This window comes from Denticeps clupeoides, unplaced genomic scaffold (assembly GCF_900700375.1).
Source record: "Denticeps clupeoides unplaced genomic scaffold, fDenClu1.1, whole genome shotgun sequence".
NCBI lineage: Eukaryota > Metazoa > Chordata > Actinopteri > Clupeiformes > Denticipitidae > Denticeps > Denticeps clupeoides.
Window position 1 is genome coordinate 1 of NW_021629721.1, and position 18,852 is coordinate 18,852.

The following is an 18,852-nucleotide window of genomic DNA, read 5'->3' on the forward strand; positions in this document are numbered from 1 at the left end:
TACTGCATCGAAACGAGGCGCTGTACGATATCTGCTTCCGCACGCTCAAGCTCACCACGCCCACCTACGGCGACCTCAACCACCTGGTCTCCGCCACCATGAGCGGCGTCACCACCTGCCTGCGCTTCCCCGGCCAGCTCAACGCCGACCTGCGCAAGCTGGCGGTCAACATGGTGCCCTTCCCCCGCCTGCACTTCTTCATGCCGGCTTCGCCCCCCTCACCAGCAGGGGGAGCCAGCAGTACCGCGCCCTGACCGTGCCCGAGCTCACCCAGCAGATGTTCGACGCCAAGAACATGATGGCCGCCTGCGACCCGCGCCACGGCCGCTACCTCACCGTGGCCGCCGTCTTCCGCGGCCGCATGTCCATGAAGGAGGTGGACGAGCAGATGCTCAACGTCCAGAACAAGAACAGCAGCTACTTCGTGGAGTGGATCCCCAACAACGTGAAGACGGCAGTGTGCGACATCCGCCGCGCGGCCTGAAGATGGCCGCCACCTTCATCGGCAACAGCACCGCCATCCAGGAGCTGTTCAAGCGCATCTCGGAGCAGTTCACCGCCATGTTCCGCCGCAAGGCCTTCCTGCACTGGTACACCGGCGAGGGCATGGACGAGATGGAGTTCACCGAGGCCGAGAGCAACATGAATGACTGGTGTCCGAGTACCAGCAGTACCAGGACGCCACCGCCGAGGAGGGCGAGTTCGAGGAGGAGGGCGAGGAGGAGGCGGCCTGAGCGCCCGCCGAATCTCCCACCGGTTCCGCGGTTCTGGTCAACGTGTAGCCGTTCCGCCAGCACATCTCGTGTCCTTCAAACGTGACCTTTCTTTTTACCGTCTTCGTTTTACATTCGTTTTTTTACGTGTCGTGTCTCACTGTGTGCTGATGGAATAAAACGAATTCGCTTCCATTCGGAGGACTCGTTGGAATCAATGTTTACATTTACGGTTACGCCATTTACCAGACTTACAATCAGTACACGAGAGTAAGTGGGGTTTGAACCTGGTTCACAGGTGAGTGTGCTACTAACACCCATGTTGCTCGCCTCACATCACCTAGAAACATTTACATTTACAGCATTTACCAGACGCCCTTATCCAGAGCGACTTACAATCAGTAGTTACAGGGACAGTCCCCCCCTGGAGCAACTCAGGGTTAAGTGTCTTGCTCAGGGACACAATGGTAGTTAGTGGGATTCGAACCCGGGTCTTCTGGTTCATGTGTTACCCACTAGGCTACTACCACCCAAAGCTTTGAGATGTCTTCAGTGGTAGTAGCCTAGTGGGTAAAACACTCGCCTTTGAACCGAAGACCCAGGTTTCAAATCCCGCTTACTACCATTGTGTCCCTGAGCAAGACACTTAACCCTAAGTTGCTCCAGGGAGACTGTCCCCTGAAACTACTGATTGTAAGTCGCTCTGGATAAGGGTGCCTGAAAAATGCCGTAAATGTAAATGTAGGTCAAATTAAAAATTTTATTTGCAGTGAAATGCTTTAGCGACTGCTATAGACCTCAATATGCAAATATTGCAAGTATACAGTGAACCAAAATGCAAATAATGTCCCGACTACAGTGAACCAAAACACAATGTCACGACTACGGACTGACGGGGGAAGGAAGCACAGAGGCGTGACATGCTGGGAACGGGTTATTATTATAAAATAAACAATAAACACAAATAAACAACGGCGCGGTGGCCAAGAACGGGAAATAAAGGGCAACAACGTAAACGAACCCGCAGGCGTGTGGCACATTCACTCACAGAAGTCAAGTTCATGACCGAGTTCACAAAAATGCCAGAGATTCCGAAGGGGCGGAAATCACCGGCTTTTACGCATTGTCAGGATTGGGCACAGGTGATGAGCCCAGCTGCAGTCAATCCTGACACATAACCAAATATTACACTTTCATGTCTTTAACATAAAACATAAAATATGTGTAACAGCCAGGTATCAAGTGAAAAAGTGAACGGATTTGTGCAAAAATTTGAGTCCAGAGTGGTTGAAAGTGAAAGTGCTGGAGTGTACTGGAGGTCTATGTAGTGTTGTGGTGGTGGAGAGCTCGCATGGCCTGGACGTCAGGGAGCGGAAGCGCTTCTCTGCGCGCCACGCCCTCTGACCTTTCCGGCTCTGGGCCTTGCTGGCCGTTCGTCACATTCTTATTATTACCGATCTTTCTAAAAATCAGCTCGACGCGCCGGGCCTAAAGAGAAACGCTCGGGTCCATTTTTAATACAAAAAAATAATGTGACATCTAGTTAAGAAATATTGACAAATTGGAATCGATTCCCACGTCACGCTGTGGCTGAAAATTCAAATACTTGAAATATTAGAGAAAAGAAGCCCAGTTGAAAGCGATTAGGGTTTCGGTGACCACGTCACAGCCACGTTTACAGCATTTATCAGACGCCCTTATCCAGAGCGACTTACGATCAGTATTTATAGGGACAGTCCCCCCCTGGAGACACTCAGGGTTAAGTGTCTTGCTCAGGGACACAATGGTAGTAAGTGGGATTTGAACCTGGGTCTTCTGGTTCATAGGCGAGTGTGTTACCCGCTATGCTACTACCACCCTTATCCTAAATCCATATTTATTTAAACAGTAGATGATCCCAACAAACTGAAGTCATCTAACCACTTGTGCCATTTCATGCGGATCTAAGTAGTTTGTCATTTTTTTAGGAGGAGATGGTTCATGCACGGTTTCCATAGTTAATAGTTCGGCTGCTCGAATGAGTGTAAATACGGCAGCATGAGTTCTGTGCCGCCGAGACGGTGAAGACCAAACGGAGCCCAGATCTTCCCCACTGACACTAGGGGGCAGCACGTAGCACAGTTCCCAGCACGGTCCCGCCATCGCTCCTCCTGGACCCCGCCGGGCTTCAGGCTGACGTGAAGGTCTCCGTACCGAGGCCCTGGGAGAGCAAGAGCCCGAGACGCCACCCTGGGCCCCATAATGTGAAAGAGGAAGCCCATTTCTGTCCTGCACTTCCTCTGTAAGAGCTGAAGGCTCACTTAACAATCTCTGAGCATGCTCTTCGCTGACAAGTTGAGCCTTATCAGGGCTTAGTTTGTAAACTCAATATTCTATAGAATTGCTGGTGTCTTCCTCTTGTAAGTCGCTTTGGATAAAAGCGTCTGCTAAATAAAGTAAAGTAAAGGCTGGAGGACATTTACATTTACAGCATTTACCAGACACCCTTATCCAGAGCGACTTACAATCAGTAGTTACAGTGGCTGTCCCCCCCGGGAGACACTCAGGGTTAAGTGTCTTGCTCAGGGACACAATGGTAGCAAGTGGGATTTGAACCTGGGTCTTCTGGTTCATAGGCGAGTGTGTTACCCACTAGGCTACTACCACCAGGACGTCAAGCAGGGTGAGATGAACGAGGTGAGAAGGACGTCTGCAAGGTAACGCAGCCACAGGGCTGGTTTTGTAACTTTACTACGCGGCGAAAATTCTAAAGTGGGCTTTTAAACAGACCTTCGCACATGACCTGACCGTGCGAGGAACTTGGTGAAAAGACGAACGAGAGCAACTGTGTGGAAGAAACGTTTCAGCCAATAATAAAATGAGGAAGGATACACATTCTGGTTCAGAGAAAGGCAGACAGACATCACACACACACACACACACACCAGGAAGTGATGTGGTGAGAGGTGTGCCAATGTGCAGTGTGTTCTGCACGCTGTGTGTGTGTGTGTGTGTGTGTGTGTGTGTGTGCTGACAGTGGACGAAGCCCTCGCTGCTGCAGCTGACCTGAGGATCACCTAATGGACCCAGGACGGTCCCGGAACAACCATGGGGTCCAGGTTAAAGTGAGTTCATCTCTCCTTTCTTCTTCTCCTCCTCAGCCACACGACTTTTCTCACTTTTACTTCCCCTCCGTCGTCACGGCGATCTGAGAAGAGCAGAAGGAGAGGAATTTTTGTCCTTCTTGTGATTCTCTTAAAAAACAAAATCCGCAGTGCGAGCATCACGAGCCCAGAGAGAGGTTCTTCTTCGTAGGTTCTCTAAATATCACCCATGTACCTCTTGACACGCCCGTCTTTGATGGTGATTTTGGCACCTTGCAGAGAGAACCCTGATCGAACGTTCTACTGGTTCTTTGAGGCCTCCTGTCCCATTGCCAAAGACAAAGGTACGGTCTTCTTTCTTTCTTCCTTTTTTAACTGTTCTGTGCACGTTAGTCGTTTACTTCTGCGCGAATCGCTCAACTTCCTGCCAATCCACCCAGCCCAGTAACCCGCAGAGGCCGGGCGACGTTGCCGCGGTTACAACCCCTTCAGCAAGAAAGACCGATCTGACGATCCGTCCGCTTCAGAGGTGGATTTTAAAGAGGACGGGAATTAGTGACAGTCAATTTTAAACCGAACAACGCACGCCGTGTAGGAATCGGACCACATCCTACCGCATTCGAACAGTCGGTAGCTAAATGAGAAAACATCCGGTCGGTGGGCCATTTTGTGCAAAAAGTCACCTTTGATATGAAAAAATAAATGCATAAAAAAAAAAACTTTTTTTTTTTTTAAATGCAACCCTTTTTTTTTAAGAATTGAATGTAACAGTCACGTGCTAAGCCATGCCGTGGACATTACTCCCAGGGCCGGGACCAGGATTTATGGCTCCCAGGCATAAAAAACCTGGAGGGCCCTACATCAAACCAGACCTGCCACGGCTCCAAGGCTTTAGATTTAGATTTAGGTTTAAGGATCTATTTGAATTTTCAGACAGGACAGTTGTGCATAAAATAAAATAAAAAGCTAAACTATATTTAAAAAAAAACTGTCTTTGTGAGAGTGCAGGAGAAATATTACTATGGGCCTGTAAGACTATACATCGTGGTTGAAGAGATTATAATCATTTTGAAGAAAATAAAGATATAAATCAATATTTCAGCACATTTGTATGTTTTTTGTGTCCTCCTGTGATGGAATGACGTCAGTTTGTTCAGCGAACTTCTTTATTCTAATAAAAGTATTGATCCAAATTGAACAAAACTGTCACTGTGGTCTCTTCGGTCCTCTGCAGATCCCGGCGTGCTGTTTCAGTTCCCTGAAGACTTCAGCGATGAGGTAAAAAGGCCTAAACCTGACTTCCCCGCACGGAAGTCACACCTACTTACGGCTCCCGTCTCTCCCGCCAGGAGTCTCTGCGGAACCTTCCCCGCTTCTGCTTCCCATATGACATCGAGAGGTGAGAGGTGGCTTGATCCCGCTGTAGCCGGCGGCGGTGCCGAAGTGGGAAAATAACCACTTGCTGTGGTTGGCAGGGTGAGGGAAACGGTGGCCGTTCAGCACTTCACCTTTGCCCTGACCGACCTGGAGGGATGTCAGCGCTTCGGGTTCTGCAGACTCACCTCCAGCTCCCAGACGTGCCTCTGCATACTGAGGTCAGACCCGCTTTAAACACGGCCAAACCGCGGCTCGGACCTCAGTGGCCCACGGTTAGAGCATAGATAATCTCACCTGGTGAGATTATCTATTTATCTGACCAAATGTCAAAGGTCCCCTGACATTTTTTTTTTTTTGGTTTATATATCGGTCTTGTTATAAGTCTCGTGGTGCAGAATTACAGCCACTTTGATCCAGTCCCACAACGAGACTCCCCGGGACGCGCCGTTTCACCGTCTGCGGCTTTAAATGCTAATGAGGAGGAGAGGGGCGGGACGAGGAGGAGGGCAGCCTGTAGAAGTTCAAACGGTGTCATCAACACCATCCCCCAACCACAATGTTTGGGACAGACAGGACGTTGTGTCACCGTTTTTCCAGAAAAAAATTCAAATGTCCCGTGCGACTGAAATAAAAATGACATTCGTGCTCATTTTTACATCCAATCACAGAGCAACTGCAGCGCTTCGCACGTTTGGAATCCATGACGGTCCGTGGAGATCACGTTTTAGGGGAGGGGGCGGGAAATTCTCGGGGTGGAAAAAGCATGAGAAGCGGGAGGTAACCTTTCCCCTTATGACGTCATAAAATTCCGGATCCAACCCTCTGAGCTGCCGCTCCCTGGACGCCGAAGCAGAATGACCAAAGCACTCTTTATACATATCGCCATTTCTAGACACTGCAGGACCACAGAAAATAGTGCTCAGAGTCTTGGCAGTGGTGGCCTAGCGGTTAAGGAAGCGGCCCCGTAATCAGAAGGTTGCCGGTTCGAATCCCGATCCGCCGAGGTGCCACTGAGGTGCCACTGAGCAAAAGCACCGTCCCCACACTCTGCTCCCCGGGCGCCTGCCAAGGGTGATGGTTAAAAGCAGAGGACACATTTCACTGTGTGCTCCGTGTACTGTGCTGCTGTGTATCACAATGACAATCACTTCACTTTATCAATTTAATTCGCGTAGCATGAAACAATCCTGCTGAAGTCTTCCTCTCTCTTTTCCCGACCCTGTTCTGCAGTTACCTGCCTTGGTTTGAGGTTTTTTACAAACTTTTGAACAACTTGGCCGACTGCCTGACGAAAGGACAAGTGCGTATATCCACGCCCGGCGTACACGGGAGATTAAATGTGTTTAATTACGTGTTAATCACACTGAGCCCTTTCAGATGAACGAAATGCGAGAGTTGCTGTCAACCCTCTACGAACACCCTGTTCCGCTGGCGGACTCCCTGGTCACTCTGCAGCTGGTAAGTGGTTCCGGCGTCCGTTAGGAAGGACCTCACCCAGCGTCCCATTAACTGTCGAGAGCCTTGTGTCCCTATTCCGAGTTGACTCGACCCATTGGACAGAAACGTCCACTTGACGGGCCACGAGCCAGAACCTCAGCATTGTGAGCCTGAGTTGGACTGGACGAGACTAACCCACAAGCCTGGACTTTGTAGAGCTGGACAAAACAAATATTTCAAAAAAATTCATTTAGCAGTTATTTTTTACATCTAACAATTTTTTTTTTCAGATCAATTACATTTTTCAGTTATTTAACATTAACATTAATGGACTATTATAGCCATTTATACATTCTAATTTACATATCTGAATAGTATTCCATGTCTGAATGTTATTTTTTAGCATTCCAATATGTTTATTGCTTTTGAACTCAAAATTACAAAATTCAATTAAAAAGTCACCCAGAATACAATAACCAAAGTGGGGTGGTAGTAGCCTAGTGGGTAACACACTCGCCTCTGAACTAGGAGACCCAGGTTCAAACCCCACTACCATAGTGTCCCTGAGCAAGACACCTTCACCCTAATTTGCTCCAGGGGGGGACTGTCCTGTAACTACTGATTGTAAGTCACTCTGGATAAGGGCGTCTGATAAATGCCGTAAAGTGTAACATGAGGGCTTGAATACAGAAGGTGTTTATTAAAATAAACAGCATCCATGGAAGCCAGCAGTCCATCGTGGTGTGCAGGTTGGATCAGTTTTCAGGAAACCACAAGACACTTAAAAAGCCATATATTAGTCATAGATCCTTTTTTTTTTTATTTATCAACACGGTTTATTTATGGAGGAATCATAAAAAGATACTTAGGCAAAAAAATTATTAACCCTGAAATTTTCGGCCGGGGTTTTTAAGCGTGCTTTGACATTTATCTCGTTCGTCAAAGCCTTCGCTAGTGGATCAATTCCCGCCCACGTGGCGATACGGAAATTCCAAGCTAAGGTGTCCCCTTATAGCCGACAATCGAGTATAAAGCGCAATTACGGGAAAACACCCTTCTTTAATTGAAGTGCCCTGCACGTCTGTTGACGAACGGTTGTGTTTCTCCGCGCTGTTGAAACCCATTTACATTTACGGCATTTACCAGACACCCTTATCCAGAGCGACTTACAATCAGTAGTTACAGGGACAGTCCCCCCCCTGGAGACACTCAGGGTTAAGTGTCTTGCTCAGGGACACAATGGTAGTAAGTGGGATTCGAACCCGGGTCTTCTGGTTCACAGGCGAGTGTGTCACCCACTAGGCAACTAACACCCTAGATATGAAACCCGCGTCGCTGCCACTCGCCGCCGCGCCATCTTTGTTTTACGTCCAGTGCGTCAGCGCGTTCGATGTTGCCCCCCGTCCTGGTGTGGAGCACCAGGTACTCAGCATGGTCAGCATGGGGCCCATGCATCTGAACCCGTGAAATTCACCCGTGGCGACATCTGGAGAAGCTGGAATGGCGTTCGGCAAGGTTACAGAGATCGGTTCCTTTAAGACAGGACGTCATCGCGGATCTGACTCGCGCCCAGCTTGCCTAGAGGCTCTTTTTTTTATCCCCCGCTTTCACCTTCAGATCCCGTACTTCGTTGCCCCGGATCCACGGAGTTTACCGTCCATCCCGGAGAGTGTAAGGCTCCTGTCTCCTTCCTCTTCATCTTTCTCTTGGTTTCCCACCCATGATCTGATGTGAGGGAGAGTGTGCTCCAGAGGAACCTGACGGGAGCTGGTCGTGGCCCGTGGACGTGGGGAACCTGCTGCAGCTGTACGCCAGCATGATGTTCGAGAGGCGGATTCTCGTCTCCAGCCGGAAGCTCGGCACGGTGAGGCTTGGTGCATGTCCGCCGTCCTGGAACGAGGCCCCTGCTACACCGCGCCCCCTTTCTGTGCCGACAGCTCACCGCCTGCGTCCACGCCTGCGGCGGGATTCTCTACCCCATGTACTGGCAGCACATCTTCATCCCGGTGCTGCCTCCTCATCTCCTGGACTACTGCTGGTGAGAAATCGTGACGCTCAAACCCGCCCCAACGGGACACGCCCTGACACGACACGCTCTCGTCCGCAGCGCCCCCATGCCGTACCTGATCGGGGTCCACTCCAGCCTGATCGAGGTAACATTTTACTACGGCAAAATGAAAAGGGCTCGTTGGGGGGTTTACTTTGTTGACATCTCCGTCACACAGAAAGTGCGAAGTCACGCTCTGGAGGACGTGGTCGTTCTAAATGTGGACACCAACACCGTGGAAACGCCATTTGAGGACCTGAAGAAAATTCCATCTGATGTGGTAAAGTGTCTCTCTGGCTTCCTGCGTGGGCGGGGCCAATTCCAGTTGCGCTGCGTTACGATTCTGCATTTTGCGCGTGCAGGTGGCCGCTCTGAAGGTGCGCTTGAAGAAGCAGTCGGCATCTCCGGGGCCGGGCGTGTCTCGGGCCTTCCTCAGGGCTCAGGCGCTGCTGTTTGGTGGCTACAGAGAGGCCCTGACCTACCCTGCAGTAAGAGCGCGGCACCACACGCCCCGAGACAGGGGCGTGGCATCGGGTTCGGTAGTTTCCGTTCAGCCAATCAGGGTGATAGTAGCCTAGCGGGTAACACACTCGCCTACGAACCAGAAGGCCCGGGTTCAAACCCCACTTACTACCATCGTGTCCCTGAGCAAGACACTTAACCCTGAGTGTCTCCAGGGGGGGACTGTCCCTGTAACTACTGATTGTAAGTGATGGTGGGACGGTCAGTCACACGGTTGGACTATATTGCAGTGCTGCCATGGTTACACTAGATTCATATCACAGGTAAGGAAACAGTCCCGCCGCAGTGCCCCTGAGCAAAGTACCGTCCCCCCACACACTGTTCCCCGGTGATGGGCTAAACACAATGACAAACACAACGAGTGTTTCACAATGACAATCACTTCACGTTCCACGGTTATATTTAGGCCAAGCGTGTGCGTACAAGTTTTTCCATTTTATATAGACGTTCTCTATATTGGGCCGAGACTAGAATTCTGACGTAATTTCGCCGTATTAATTTCGAGGGGAATTATACTTGCCCTTTTAAAATCCCCTCAGAGCACATCGTTCCGTTAGGGAGGGAAAGAGTTCCTCTGCTGCTTCATAAACGGACCTGGAGAGTTCCTCAGTGGCCAACATTTACATTTACATTTACAGCATTTATCAGACGCCCTTATCCAGAGCGACTTACAATCAGTAGTTACAGGGACAGTCCCCCTGGAACAACTTAGGGTTAAGTGTCTTGCTCAGGGACACAATGGTAGTAAGTGGGATTCGAACCCGGGTCTTCTGGTTCATAGGCGAGTGTCTTACCCACTGGGCTACTACCACCCTACCAGCCAAAGCTTCCGTTTGGCTAATTGGACACTGATTGCTGTCACTCGGTGTCTGTAGTGATTAGGACTGTGCGGCAAAATACAAGCAACAGGCTCACTATTATTATACTCCGTTTTCTACCAAACATTTCTTTTACGGCATTTACCAGACGCCCTTATCCAGAGCGACTTACAGTCAGTAGTTACAGGGACAGTCCCCCACTGGGGACCCTCAGGGTGAAGTGTCCTGCTCAGGGACACAATGGTAGTAAGTGGTGTTCAAACCTGGGTCTTCTGTGGAGTGGGGTTCAAACCTAGGCTACTTCCAAGGGTGGTAGTACCCAGGTTCAAACCCCACTTACTACCATTGTGTCCCTGAGCAAGACACTTAACCCTGAGTGTCTCAAGGGGGACACTGTCCCTGTAACTGCTGGTTGTAAGTCGCTCTGGATAAGGGCGTCTGGTAAATGCTGTGAATGTAAATGTTCTGGTTCATAGGCGAGTGTGTTACCCACTAGGCTACTACCACCTACCACTACTATCACCCATTCTTAGCTTTGTACATTTTTTCTTGCACGCTTGAAAGTGTGCCATAAAACGTAGTCGTTTTTGATCAGTCGTTAAACCAACTTTTGTGCGGTTGAATTACTAGCCCGAGACGTTTCTGTTATAAGGCCAGCGTGCGGCTTCCTGGATTCTCTGGCCGTTCTGCAGCGGCTCACTTCCTGTTGTTGTCAGACGTGCACGTACGAAATAGTGTGCGAGCGAACTTCCGTCCTCTCCTGTGCAGGACGGGCCCGTCTTCTTCAGCGACGAGTCCTTCCTCATTCATAAATCTCACAGCATGAGACGGTTCCTGGAGAGCGCCGTCCACCTACAGTTCTTCAAGCAGGTCCCTTCTCTACTTGAACTCTGCCGTCGCCGTGGATCCGTCCGGCGGCTCATTTGTAAGAAATGTCGCTCCTCTTCCCACTGCACATTCAGTTTATCGACGGGCGCCTGGAGCATCTGAATCGAGGAGAAGAACTCGCCGACCTCTTCGAGGAGGAGATCCTGCAGTGCGGCGCTTCATTAGGTGCGTGGGTGTGTGCACGTGCCTCTGAACATCTGCCACATCCTGACACTTTCATGGTCTGTTCTTCAACTTCCTTCAGCAGAAAGCCATAAATCCTACCAGCAGTGGGTGGACAACCTGAAGGTGAGTCCCAGCAAGGATCCGTCTTGCTTCCTTGCGTTCACTCCTTCGTCCGTTCCAACGTGGGACTGGTTTTGTTTTTCCGTCCGTTGGCAGAAAGGAGGCGGAGCCCTGCTCCTGACCGTCAAGTCCAAGGCCCACGTGTACAAAGGCGTAAGTTGACCAATTTAACTGCGACTGCGCGGTACATGCGGTGCTGCCGCGTTTACTGAGCAGACTTAGAGCGCTTTTTTTTTTTTTTTTTTTTTAATAATTCCTTCATCCTTGAACTGATCTTTAGTGTTTTAGGCATTTTATTGTCCTGGTGAAGTTCATCACACGTTTATACTTTAATATGCACACAATTCTTAGACATTTTAAGGTTCCGGTCACAAACTATATTTAAATATAATGAAGTGTGACTGCAGTGCAGCACCAGGATGGGCCAGTCAAGACAGCATGGACATTAAAGTAATGTCAATGAGACAATAAAACTGATCGCATAAATCCAGGTTACACCACGAGGACCTCTAGTGGTCGGGGACAACTCCAAAGTGACTCGTTTTCTTCTTCCAGGGCAAATGTTACAACAGGCTTGGACTGAAGGACGTTCTCTCAGCCAAGGTAAATGTTTGGCGTAAACTCTGTACGAGACTCTGTTGCACCAAACCAAACTTCACATGCATCCTAGGAGCAGCACGAGGCCATCAGCATCCAGAGGGGAGGTTCGGTCACCGGGAAGCACCGGCGCGCCCAGTCGGACTGCTTGCAGAGCCGCCTGCCGATCACGCCGCATTTTGGACGGGTGAGCCACGCCCACTGCGCGTGACCCTGTAGTTTGAGCGCTCGCGTCATTGGTCACGACGCGTTCCGTCTTGGTCAGCAGTGTCTTGGGGTACCACCAAGGTGCCACTGAGGTGCCAGTGCGCAAAGCACCGTCCCCACGCACTGCTCCCCGGGCGCTTGTCATGGCCGCCCGCTGCTCACTCAGGGTGATGGGTTAAATGCAGAGGACAAATTTCACTGTGTGCACCGTGTGCTGTGCCGCTGCGTATCACATGTGACAATCGCTTCACTTCAGTCTCGGCCGCGGCGCCCCACGCGGAAATGGCCAAGCCGGCATGGAGAAGACGGCGAACAGGAGACGAGCTGGAGACCAGACTGGGAGGACGGGTGAGGGGACCGGGTCGGGGGCGAATCGTCTGCCGTCGCGTTCGAGTTACGGAGGAATGAAGCTTGTGTGTTTGTTGCGTGGAAGGGACGTGGGGAATTCTGTGCAGGTTCCTGTTACCGACCTGGTGGTGCAGCTGGACCCGGCGGAGGAACCGGACGCCTTGTTGCTCCCAGACCCGGAAGAGATGGACCTTTTGGGGGAGATCTTTGACACCCTGAGCTCCCAAACTTCCAGGGAACACGGCCTGCTTTATGCCACTCGGAGTCTGGACCTGTTTGGCCCTGACAGTGCCGATTTCATCACTCGTGTGAGAACACGTGCTCCGTGGAGACCCGACTTTCCGCCGTCTCCTGAATTCCGAAGGTTTGTGGGAGTCTAACTTCTGCTTTGTGGTCTCCTGTAGAGCACCCTGGCTGCCCAGGAGAGCCACGAGAGCCTCACATTGTCCATGAGTGGCAGTCTGAGGAGCTGGGAGGAGGGACCTGAGGGCCTCGTCGAGGAGCGTGATGGTGCTGGCGACCGGCCGGAGAGCCCAGGAGCGGAGGGGAGCGGACAGACAGGGGAACTGAGCAGCTGGAGACACACGGGAGAAGACCCGACGAAGGATTCTGATTCTGACCTTCATGCTCAGGTGAAGAAGATGGGGTTGGAAGAAACTGAGGAGAGGTTGGACACTGAGACAAGTGTGGATGATGCAGGGGGAAACGAGGTGCAAGAAGAGCAGGTGAAGCACAACGAGGACGGGTTAGAACTAGGAAGTCCAGCCTCCCGGCCCTCAGAAAAAGAGAGCAATCTCCTCAAAACCCCAGAAACGTCTCCCGTACCCACCACGCTGAGCACTTCGGTTACCGAGGAGAACAAGAAGGCAGAGGAAAGAGACAGAAGTGCATCTTCACCCCGGGTCATGTCTGCAGTGGCTCGATTCCAGGTCCGGGACTTCCAAACAAAGTCCTCTCCAGACGCTGGGAATGTCCCGTGCAGAGCTGCAGCACAGGCTGCTTGCAACGCCATCTCCTCGGCGTCACCGTTAAACGCTGATCACGATGAAGATCCGCCCCCTGTCAAGGTGTCAGAGCTGAAAAAGAGATTTGAAGGTTGATTGGCGGGCCGGGCAGCTCTTGCATGGTCACGACTGACATGATGGCAGTGACTCCTCAACATCGCCTCTAGTGGCACAAGGTGGTCTTACGAGGCGGCCTGGTCCACCGCAGGGCGGTTACCACAAATGTCTCAGCAATTTCTTTTTATGTTTGACAGTCAATTTCGGTTTTACTCAGATAAATTTATTTAGGCCAAAGCTTTTGTTTGCGTCTGTCTGCTTTCTCACTCTCTATCATCCATTTACGGCGTTTACCGGACGCCCTTATCCAGAGCGACTTACAGTCAGTAGTTACAGGGACAGTCCCCCCCCGGAGACACTCAGGTTCAAGTGTCTTGCTCGGGGACACGATGGTAGTAAGCGGGGTTTGAACCTGGGTCTTCTGGTTCACAGGCGAGTGTGTTACCCGCTGGGCTACCACCGCACCACCATCCACAGCTTCGATTGCAGTGATCTAACCCTCTCCAGAAAAGCGCTCGTGAGCAGAAGCTGGGGCCGCTGCAGAATGATGGTCGTTCTCGCGCTTTTCTTCTCGTTTCCTCACACGGGCGGGAACAGCGCATTAGAAACGCTTGCCTTCCTCCATTTCCGGAGCTCATGTTCCGTCTCTAGATCATCTGAACAAAACGATCCACCCGATGCTCGCTGGAGACCGTATTGAGCAACGTAGCAAACCGGTGAATGAGCTCAGCCAGAAAAAAATGGCCATTTTAATGACAAAACAGATTTCAAAATTTTTTGGGATACAAAGACACATAAAGTTGGCCCGTTTAGACAACAAGGTCCTCCGTTTGTGCGAAAGAACGTACGACACTCAATGGCCGCGGCGTGAGAAGAACAGGAAACTCGGGTGTACCTGACAGAACTAACAGTCCACACCAACAATGTCAACTACGAGACGTGATTGCGTGAAGGTGTGTGCGAGTTGAAATAAATAAAGGCGTGAGAGGTGGCCACGCCCCGCCCCGCCCCGCCCGGGCCTCAGATGAGCCGCTCCTCTTTGGGCAGGGGCAGCTCCAGGCCGGGCCTCTCCACGCCGTGGCGCCGCGCCTGCTTCTGCTCCTCGTGGCTGGGCTGGTAGCTGCCCTCCGTCCGGCGCCTCCTGCGGACCACGCAGGTCAGGGCGGCCACGGCCGTCGCCGCCGCCGCGGCCAGCAGCAGCAGCAGCTCCGGCGTCGCTCCCCACGCCATGTCCCCGAACTGCGGGGGGGGGGAAAGAGCAAAACACGTTCCTTCATTCCGTCAGTGCACTTCCATTTAGGCCCGACATTTACTTGTCTGAGTTCGATTAACTCGAGTGTTGTTTTTTTTCCGTTTTCCTAACAGGTAGCCAATCGAATGTCTCCAGAGTTTACAGCCAATCACGTCAACTGATGCTGGACAGTTTGCGCATCGCCGAGGTCTCTTTGTAGGAATTGTGAATACACACGTTAACGCAGAACACCATCAATATAACGCGGTGTTCTGCTGCGGCGGTAACTGCGTCGTTCGGCCACGTCCCACCGATTCCGGTTCGGCGAGTCTGTGGCGTGATAGGACGTTGGAGGAAATAAAAGCGTATCGGCGTGATGTTCTCCTGCTGGTTATGCTATGTTGGGACACGCCCGTGTTAACTTGGGTGGTAGTGGCCTAGTGGGTAACACACTCGACTCTGAACCAGAAGACCCAGGTTCAAACCCCACTTACTACCATCGTGTCCCTGAGAAAGACACTTAACCCTGAGTGTCTCCAGGGGGCGGGACTGTCCCTGTAACTACTGATTGTAAGTCGCTCTGGATAAGGGCGTCTGGTAAATGCCGTAAATGTAAAATGTAAATGCAACTTCTATCTGGTCACCCTGCACATACAGAGGTAAATAAGAGGGGCTGGTGATGGACACTCATATCGGACAGCTGCACTTGAGAGTCCCTTTTTCGTTGGGTCGTGAGGACTTTGCTGAGAGAATTTCAGATCGTGTTCTTGTATCCGGGTTTCGTCCAGACACCAGGAAGTCCGTGTTGACATGTGACCGACGGACACCGACTTTTATTTAGATTCAGCAGAAACGCAGATACCACCACCATAGCCAAAGTTCTCGGGGAGGGGAAAAAGGACCGCATTTTATTCACAAAATTTTCCCCGATGACAATTCACAAAAGTAGCGCAACGTTGTCACCATTAAGTCATACTCTCAGATATCAGTTGATGTGATTGGCTGTAAACTTTGGAGACATTTGATTGGCTACCTTTTGAAAAGGCGCCATCAGTCCACAAATAAATGTAAGGTTATTCACAAAAATATATACGGTGGCTTGTAAATGCAGGTTTTATCAGACATTTGTGCATATATATATATATATATATATAAAAATTTAAGTTGAGAAATGCATTTGTGAACGGTTTTACATGATTTGTGGGTCATAAATTATATTTGTGAATCTTGTTACATTTGTTCCTGAATCAAGTAATATATTCGTGAACGGTGTGAAGGTTTCGGTTCGAAACTCACGAATAAACACCTCCATCCTGGAGCGGCGCACATTTTCAGTAGTTCACGCTACCTTATTAACAATGTTAATAATTAAACCAGCAGAAAGCGAGAAGTAGATCAGCTGAACGGCAGGGCATGAAAGTACCGTGAGGTCAGGCTGGACGCGGACCAGGCTCCTCACGTCCAGTCATGCGGTGCATTCCCCCGAGAGTGTCCCTTCAGACGGCAGGCCTAGGACATGATCCTGCGGACATACAAAAAATAAAAAAAAAAACACCCAAATCTACTTTAACGGATGAAACTGGGGTCACACATTTTTGTCAAAGCACCGGAACACGAATTTTTCTAATGGGGAAGGTTTCGGTGGGAGTTAATCATTCCTCTGGACAAACACGGTCGTCTCCAGGGTCCAAGGCCGTGGAGCCTGGCGCTGGCAGGACATCGTCTGCAGCATCCCAAGCAAACATTGGGTGCCACCAGGTTCCTCCTTTCCCCACATTGTCTGACGAGGCCCGGATTCGAACCCGTGGCTCTGTAAACGAGTCTCTAGTCACAGCTACATTGGGGTTGTCCTGGCCTGAAGGAATGTAAACTCTGGTATGTCGCCATTCCAGCCCGGCCGGCTTCACGTGATGACGTCAGCGCCGTTTTCGGTCCCCGGACGTGCGTTCCTGAAAGATGGGTCTTCTGCCGGTCATTTGTCGTCATTTACGAACTTCACCGCGCATCACCTGCAAGACCTTCACGCCACGCCACGCCACACCACCACACAGCTTCTTCTTCTTTCCTTCTTCTTCTTATCTTTTATCAGATGTGACGGGAAACGAAAGAAAGTTGAAAGACAAAAGCGAACCCGAGCTCTCACCTCCTGGCAGAAGATCCACGGCGAACGCAGTTATTATATTTATTATCGCTGTTTTAATATATTTTTGAACTCCCTCCGCATCCGAGCGACGCGCAGCAGCTCACCTGGTGCCGCGCACACCTGCGCCGGGAAGCTGAGGGGCGGGCCACGTGGTCGGCGCGGACCAATCACAGCGCGGCGGGGCGGGGCTCCGGGCCGACGGGAAATCGATACAGTTATTGTGGTTTACTACGGAGGTTGTAGAGGCGGTCCAATTTATTTATTTTTTGTACAATTTGCACTCTGTACTTGCATGTTATCATTTGCTTTTTATAATAATAATAATAATAATAAAAGTAATAATAATGTTTTTGTGTATAGTGACAGCTTCATTTATTTAGTCTATTGCAGTGCATCATTAAACGTGTCTTGCAAAATCCCTCAACTTCGAAATGGGGTATGTGTGTAGATAAAAACGTGAAATAAATATCCAATATCATTTGATTGTTGAATAATCCACAGCTATAGCTGATCATCTGAATGTTTAATGACGAGTTCGTTTGTGAAAGGAAGGCTTTGTACTCCTCTGTTGCTCCACGCTTGTTGAATTAGTGAGTAAAATGCTCCCAGCTACTTGTTCTGACTCCAAAACAAATATGTTGTGTTTGCATAAAGCAGGGATCTCTATTTAGCAGGATGTGAGCCACGCCCTGGGCTGCCCTGCTGATCAAAACAGCCTGTTCGATGCTCAGTGTGTCTCAATTACTACAAATTCATTCAGCAGGATACTGGGTGCAGGGCGGGGCTTCAGCAGGTAAACTCCACCCACACATGGTCCAAGCCGGTCTTCGAACCCACAACCTTGGTGGTGTGGGGCTACGTATAACACTATAAACGTGATCATACCCCATATTACATTAAATACTGATGAGATGTTTTTTAGAAATATGTGTATAACTAATGCATTTTCATGAGGTCCGTTTGCTCATTAATTCTCCTGTGTCGTGGGCCAATGCTTCAAATGTTCATTTTGCTGCACCGTTACTGACATGCACACAACAACATTCCGTGAGTATGTCTGGATTCGCGGGCGGGGTCTTCTGGAAGGAGCGGTCGTTGTTCGCTTTGTTGCGCTGGGGACGGTCTAAGAAATCAAATGATACTGTACACAGAGTCATGAACTGCTACTAACACAAAAAAATGACTCCTGCACGCTGTCTCATATTTCAGCCTCCGCTGGCTAAATCTGCTTCGAAGCCTCGCAGCTCAAAGTGGCAAATCTTCAACAAATTAAAAAGTGCCGCAGCGGACGGCAAACAATGGACAGAACGCAGCCTTTGCTCTCTGTGCGTGAGCTGCCAATCAATAGCCTGTTTAGGCTTTCCAGGGTGCCAAAGGTCAAATTTCAGCATGAGCACGCCGTCATTTACCGGAATGGCCTCCAGTAACGGCTTTCGGTTTTCTCGATTCGCCATCGTCTCTTCCCAAAAGTGCAGGATTGGAACACGCTGGGCTCTTTGTGTGGTTCTTACGTTTACATTTACGGCATTTTCCAGACGCCCTTATCCAGAGCGACTTACAGTCAGTAGTGACAGGGACAGTCCCCCCCTGGAGACACTCAGGGTTAAGTGTCCTGCTCAGGCACACGATGGTAGTAAGTGGGATTTGAACCTGGGTCTTCTGGTTCACAGGCGAGTGTGTTACCCGCTATGCTACGTACCAGCCCTGCATAACTCTGCATAAGAGAGTTATAATAAACTACTAATAAAACAAAACATGGATCACATCTCCAGGGGTCACGGCTGGGTTATGGTGCAACTCCTACATGCGAGTGTTCATAAATTCAGCGGATAAGTTGCAGAGGTAAACAGGTTGTCAAGCGCGCATTTCTGTCTCTTATCGCCGGGCAGGATGGACGAGGACGCATCTGGTGTGTGCATGGCTGGACTTTCCAGGTCCGAGCGGGGCTCTGACTTAGAGCCATGACCTTTTCCTCCTGTGCTGGAAATTCCCAACTTTTTGGCTTTGTACTAATCCCCCCCCCCCACAGCTGCCGGTTGCCCAATCGCTCTGATGGGAAATCAGACCCCGAGGGGAGGGGCTGGCCGGGGATAAA

General features: G+C 50.4%; 1 protein-coding gene and 1 pseudogene across 1 annotated transcript; both read left to right on the forward strand.

Annotated features, from left to right (window-relative positions):
- Window positions 1-17: 17 nt before the first annotated feature.
- Window positions 18-734, forward strand: LOC114772595 (tubulin beta chain-like; annotated as a pseudogene).
- Window positions 735-3,651: 2,917 nt separating this feature from the next.
- On the forward strand, window positions 3,652-13,620 carry LOC114772597 (DENN domain-containing protein 1B-like). The gene is made up of 22 exons (XM_028965483.1): window positions 3,652-3,817; window positions 4,076-4,140; window positions 5,031-5,074; window positions 5,146-5,195; window positions 5,272-5,391; window positions 6,404-6,473; window positions 6,551-6,631; window positions 8,228-8,281; window positions 8,364-8,474; window positions 8,548-8,648; window positions 8,718-8,763; window positions 8,836-8,937; window positions 9,020-9,145; window positions 10,766-10,867; window positions 10,960-11,050; window positions 11,130-11,173; window positions 11,267-11,323; window positions 11,726-11,773; window positions 11,841-11,954; window positions 12,231-12,322; window positions 12,408-12,630; window positions 12,727-13,620. The coding sequence occupies exons 1-22, from the start codon at window positions 3,801-3,803 to the stop codon at window positions 13,420-13,422; spliced, it is 2,454 nt and encodes an 817-aa protein (XP_028821316.1). The 5' UTR covers window positions 3,652-3,800; the 3' UTR covers window positions 13,423-13,620.
- Window positions 13,621-18,852: the final 5,232 nt, after the last annotated feature.

Bases quoted from the DNA above. Each gene is read 5' to 3' on its own strand.
- LOC114772597 (XM_028965483.1), top strand. The intron at 9,146-10,765 runs GTAAGAGCGCGG...TCTCCTGTGCAG, and splicing joins AGGCCCTGACCTACCCTGCA to GACGGGCCCGTCTTCTTCAG. The intron at 11,324-11,725 runs GTAAGTTGACCA...TTCTTCTTCCAG, and splicing joins AGGCCCACGTGTACAAAGGC to GGCAAATGTTACAACAGGCT.